This window comes from Cenococcum geophilum (assembly GCF_001692895.1).
Source record: "Cenococcum geophilum 1.58 unplaced genomic scaffold K441scaffold_12, whole genome shotgun sequence".
Lineage (NCBI taxonomy): Eukaryota > Fungi > Ascomycota > Dothideomycetes > Gloniales > Gloniaceae > Cenococcum > Cenococcum geophilum.
In genome coordinates this window covers 259,409-265,408 of record NW_027137570.1, presented here as the reverse complement: position 1 = coordinate 265,408, position 6,000 = coordinate 259,409, and the positions used below count along the sequence as shown (strand labels likewise).

Here is a 6,000-nt window from a genome sequence, read left to right as displayed (position 1 = left end):
AGGCTCTAATTGATCCAGATCGTTCTCTATGGCCGTTCGCTAGCTGTACATTCGAACGGTGGTCGTCTAGGGTGCCTCCCTAGGAGGCCTTGATTCGATTCGGTGATGGGCTGATATAAAATTTGATCGATCGAATCGTTCGTGGTATTCGCTGGCTAGTTGTTCGAAAGGTCGTCGTCTAGTTTTGGTAACGGTCGTCGTCTAAGTTCTGGTAACGGTCGTCGTCTAGTTCCTGGCAACGGTCGTCTGGTGACGGTAACGGTCCGTCTACTGGCTGCCGCTCTAGTGTTTCCTAAGGTAGGGAGGATGTAAGGAAGGGTAAAAAAATAAGGTGGCTACAAAGGGTAACTGGCAGGGCACGTGTAGGCTATCGGATATATACGGGGACCGATAGCACTGTGGTGTCGCGCCCTGAATAGCAACTATGTCGCGCGCGCGCACCTAAGGTGTCGCATTAGGGGGGTGTTGCTTGAGGGGTATGGGGGGGTGGGAGGGGTGTCGCTTAGGGGTATCCTGCCAGGAACCTGACAGGACGATCAGGAAATACTAGTTTCCTGTCAGGAGCCTGTCAGGACGATTAGGAAATACTAGTTTCCTGTCAGGACCCTAACAGGACGATCAGGAAATCAAAGATCCTGGCAGGAGCCTATCAGGACGATCAAGAAATACGAGTTTCCTATCAGGACCCTGACAGGACGATCAGGAAAATCAAAATCCTGCCAGGAGCCTGCCAGGAGCCTGTCAGGAGCCTGTCAGGACGATCAGGACCTCCAGGAAAATCAAAATCCTGTCAGGAGGCCTCCAGGATCTTGGCACCCCAACAAAATGCTGATGTAGCAATAGGTAGAAATAAGGGCAATAAGGATAAGGTAGTAGATCTTAACAATTTAGAGCTTTGGCTCCCCTATATGGCGTACGCTCTTACCCAAATTATTACCGCTAAAGACCTATACTAACTCTACTAGTTTAGCTAGTTACCCGGTTAATTAGAGAGCTTTAAAACTAACTAGCTGTAAGCTAATCAAAGCTCTAAACCAGTTACGATTTTAAGGCAATTTCTAACTAACCAACTAATAAGCGAACTAGACCGGTTATATCACTGCTAGCAATTACTATGTTTATGTTAGGTAGCGTATAGTTAAAAGTCTTAAGTCGGTGCTAAGCCTCTAAGAGATATATAAGATAGCAGCATGTGCCAGTTAAGGAATACTAAGAAAGCCTAATAGGGACTAAGACAGTTTTGATGGAATACAGTCGTTCCGAAAATATCGGTAAAAATCGCCAAGCGCACGACGCAGCATCACCACCACCATCAAAACAATATACCCCTATATAGCCCCACCAGTATAGCTTTATATTGTATAAATAGAGGCCTATTTTATAACCCTATTTTGGGGCTATAAAACAAGGCCTTATTTATATAATTTAGGGCTGTTTTGGTGGAATTATTTGGGGTGCTTATTTCTAGGAATGGAGGGGTCGGATTAGTCAGCGTAGAGCCTTAATTTAAATTTTACAGCCGTTGCAAAGCACCCCCTGTAGCCTCACTAATATGGCTCTATATTTTATAAATAAAAGCCTATTTTATAGCCCTAGAATGGGGCTATAAAATGGGCCCCTATATATAAAAAATGGATTAATTTTAGTGGAATTATATGGGGTAATGCGTCCTGCTGTGGTTTGGCGATTTTTAACAATATTTCTCAAACGACTGCGAGCAATATACCCCCCATAGCCCCACTAATATAGCTTTATATTTTATAAATAGAGGCCTATTTTATAGCTCTATTCTAGGGCTATAAAATATTAATTTATTTATTAAATATAGAGCTGTATTAGTAGGGCTATAGGGGTAGCTGTAAAACTTAAATTGAGGCTCTGCGCTGACTAATCCGACCCCTCTATTCCTAGAAATAAGCACCCCCTATAACTTCACAAAAACAGCCCTAAATTATATAAATAAAGGCTTATTTTATAGCTCTATTCTAGAGCTATAAAATAGGTCTTCATTTATAAAATATAAATCTATATTAGTGGGGCTATAGGGAGTATACTGTTTAAATAGAGGGGTGGTGATGCGTGTCGTGTGGCTTGGCGATTTTTACCGATATTTTCGGAACGACTGTAGCTGAGAGGAAGATAGAAGTCGGCATCACCTACGCAAAATTGGAAAATATAACCTGGAAGACGTTTAAAACGTCTATAAACAGAATAAAGTGGGATAGAGGATATAAATCTGTAAAGTAGACCAATACACCTAAAGATAAGATAGGGCTAGAATGAATGGCATAACAAAGTAATTTTAAAGAGTTGGCAAGGTTGCAAACCCAAAGGCTTACACCTTGTTTACTTCTATCAAATATTGTGAGGCTCTGGCTCTACCGAGGACCGCAGAAGCCTCTGTTCGCCTCGTCCGGCGGTCACGAGTGGAGGTCTTCCGCACGGCCTGTAGTACGGCATCCTGATCATCATCGTCTTCTTCGATGGGTGTCAGGTATCCTAGATCCATCGCCCATCGCCCCTGCTCAATCCACTGCAGAACCTTGCGCCGTTCCAGATCCCATTCGACATCCCCCGCCGCGCGTTCAGAAACTGCGGCGCCCGCGTCGCCGGCCCTCCCCCGAGCGTCACCCAGCTCTCCCCTCAACCCGTCCCGCTTCTTTTCAAACCGCTCAAGGCATTGAAGATGGTAGTTCTGAAACCCCAACCAATCCTCCAGCCGTCTATGTTGCTTCGTGTCCAACAGTAGGCGGACCACGCCACCCAATTCGTGCCCCTGCCGGCGCTAGCGAACCCCGTTCACATATTCGCTGAAGGGTTTGTTTTGAGAACGGCGCCGGACCCTCGACTGAGACGCGTGGAACTTCCGCCAGTCCGATAATTGGGCGCGAAGCACCACATCACCTGTCCCTAGGAATGACTGCCAGTATCCTATGATCGGCTGGTATTTCTCAGGCGGGCTTTGCAGGGGAATCTCGAGGTCGAGCAGGTAGCAAGGAGGACAGCCATCGTTATCCAGTTCTTTGCGCGCCTAGGCCTCGAGCAAGCGAGACCCCTCGTTCTCCTCCTCGTCCGGCGGTGGTGTCATACATCTACGTCGGAGTGTCAGTGCAAGAGAAATATGGCGTGTTTGGACGTACCGCAGTCTCAACAGGAGAGCATCGTGGAGAGGAGTTGCCATCTGCCATTGCCTAAAGAAACCGCAGTGTTAGCTTGACTGTTCAGTGTTGTACTGCTAGCTCTCTAGACGCCTAGATGCACGATCTGACGGTGCCACCCCCCACCATTTGGGATGAACGTCGTCCGTTGCGGGTTCGTGCCAGTGAGCTTCACCTCTCCTTCTATAAGAAGACACCTAAGTTCCTGGCCTAGAATGAATTCGGGATGTGCGGGAAGTGTATCTTCGGGAGATATATCTTCACGATGTAAATCTACACCGGGCGAGTGGTTCTTAGAGCTGGGGTTTTCGGCATCTATGTCTTTCTGGAGATTAGATTGCAACTGTATACTTTCATTTGTGATTTCATCAAATAATGCTATAGCCATTGTCACGTCGAAAACGAGTCGGGATCGCGTTTTGCGCGTTGTAAGGACTCGACTGAACACCTTCCGAGTGATTCTGTCCTTTTTGATTCTTTCAGGTCTTGTGAGTAGGTCTCTCGTCCACTGAATAAGGTGATCCAAATCTAAGGATATTTCCTCCGCCATTCCGTTATTTGCGTACAGTACACTGGAGTGTCTTGGGTTCGTGATCAAAGAACACGGCCTGTGACTAATGGACGAAGCTTGGCGCGTCTGTCACGTTCTTAGAAGTACGGGCCACATTGATTCTAGTGATTCGAATGAATCGTAACCGTGCTTCTGGAAAGGCTTGATGGGAACTCTTTGGGAAAAGCATTGCAGAGCTCGAGCCCTAACTACGCAACGAGGATTAATTATAGTAAATAGTTTTAGGGAATTTCTTTTGTCTCGATCCGCCTTTTATAAGGACTATACCAAGGGCTTCCTTAGTATATTTTAACTTTAATTTAAACTCTACTAGTTATACTGTAGTCAAAATTAAGACTTAATTAAGGTATTATAGTTATATAAGTTATATTTAAATAATTAGAAAGAAACTAGTAGGGGGTGTCCCCTTACCGCTGACCTATTTTAATACCTAGCTAATTATAAGCGTTATCGCCGTAGTCTTTTTAACTACCTCTAAACGGTCGGGCGATCTTATATTAATACTAGTAATAATATTAAATAGGAGGGCGATTAAAGAGTAACAATTTAGATATAATTTAGGGCGCCTAAATAAGGCTTTATTAGCTTTTACTATACTAAGACTTCGATATACTAGATAGTAAATTAAACTTAAATTAAATAAACCGAAGGCCTTATATTTGTCTGATTTGCTTATTGCCCACTCTATATACAATTAGGCATTTTCTTGATAGCTCTAAGTGACTTGGTAAGCTTAGTAAAAACTGGATTGCAAAGATACTAATTTAAAAATGTCCTAGAATTCTATCCTTGATACCTGCAAGTAGCGGTCCCTCTATGCTTAATCTGTTTAGCCATTGCCAAAATTAATACCTCTACGACGAGCTGTTGAAGGGCTTTAGTAAAACATGTCGGGTACAATCCAGTGCCATGAAGCTTTCATGCACATGAGTTGTCAGCCCAGGGTGGTTTTGGATAAATCTTATCGCGATAAGTCTTAGCATACCCCAAATAAATTTTCGTCGCCTTTTTCTTCTTTATTATTGTATAAAATATGGCTTTAGAAGTGGAATCAGAAGCTCTCGACTCTATTAATACCTCTAAATTAAAAAATACAAGAGGTCGCTTAGCTCTTTTAACATAGGAGCATACCTGTCCACTAGGCAGTAATGAGCCCGTACAAAATAAAAAAGCCTATCTTTTATTCTATTGTAAATACTATATAGAGTTATACACTGCACAGTTAACTTCCAACTTCCAAAATTATTTAGCGTTAAAGTATAGCATTATAGTTAAGCCTAAAACTAGTTATATAAAAGAAGTAATATAGGATTAATTAAAAGACCTTTACCTTAAAGCGTTATCTTAAAATAATAGAAGAGCTAGATTTAGAAGTACTCTAAGCGGTCCTAAATAAGGAAGTTATTAATAAGGCCCTTATTACATTAATTATTATATAAAACTTACTATTTCGGATAGTTAAGTGGCCAGAGTTCTATATTCTTCTATAGTTAATTAATCCTAAAGTAGACGGCCATATAACTATAGCCTATTTAGTAATTAGTAAAAAGATTTATAACTTATAGCTATTATAAAAGGATATTATATAAAAGAGGCTGTAGTCTACACTAATAAGTATTTATCTCTCCGTTAATATCTGGACCTCTCTAAATAATTACCTTCTCCTCGCGATTTACGGCTATTTTATTAATAGCCAGGAAAAGCTTATAAACGCTCTTCTTAGCCTTTATATAGTAGCCTCTTATAGTAAAAATAAGTAATAGAATACTCTTCTTTTAGTGCTTAAGGACTACGGGATTATATAAAAGCTAGGTGCCGTTATATCTAATAACTATACTGCAAATAATAAGCTCTGTTATATAATAAGCAACTAGCTTTTCTAAAAAGAAGGAATTAAATAGAATCCCGTCTACTAACAGATCCGCTATTAGGGTTATATTCTTAACCTTACCGTATAGGCTTTTCTCTTTAAAAACTTAATTAGTCTTAATAATATTAAGTTATATAAAGAAGGAAAAGAGCTAGATCTAAAAGAGGAGAAAGAGAAAAGTAATTTATTTTAGAAACTTGGCGCACTTAGAAAGCTTTATAATATTATTATATACACTTATAGCTTAGCTAGTCGTATAAAGGAGTTTAAAAGTCTTATAGGGAGAAGAATTCCGCTTAATAATTATATGAGATGGAATAGCTGGTATTTTATACTTAGTGTTAGCGACTTAGTCAATTGAGACATAAGTACGGCAAAAGGGTTGCGCAAGCCTATACGAT

At 41.3% G+C, this 6,000-nt stretch overlaps 1 protein-coding gene across 1 annotated transcript; it reads right to left on the bottom strand.

The window, feature by feature from the left end:
- Positions 1–2,335: 2,335 nt before the first annotated feature.
- On the bottom strand, positions 2,336–3,736 carry K441DRAFT_694731 (uncharacterized protein; the record flags this gene model as incomplete). Its single annotated transcript, XM_067652742.1, has 4 exons — positions 3,334–3,736; positions 3,141–3,191; positions 2,795–3,031; positions 2,336–2,731 (listed from the first exon to the last, which is right to left on the bottom strand). The coding sequence occupies exons 1-4, from the start codon at positions 3,706–3,708 to the stop codon at positions 2,336–2,338; spliced, it is 1,059 nt and encodes a 352-aa protein (XP_067506154.1). The 5' UTR covers positions 3,709–3,736.
- Between the last annotated feature and the right edge of the window lie 2,264 nt (positions 3,737–6,000).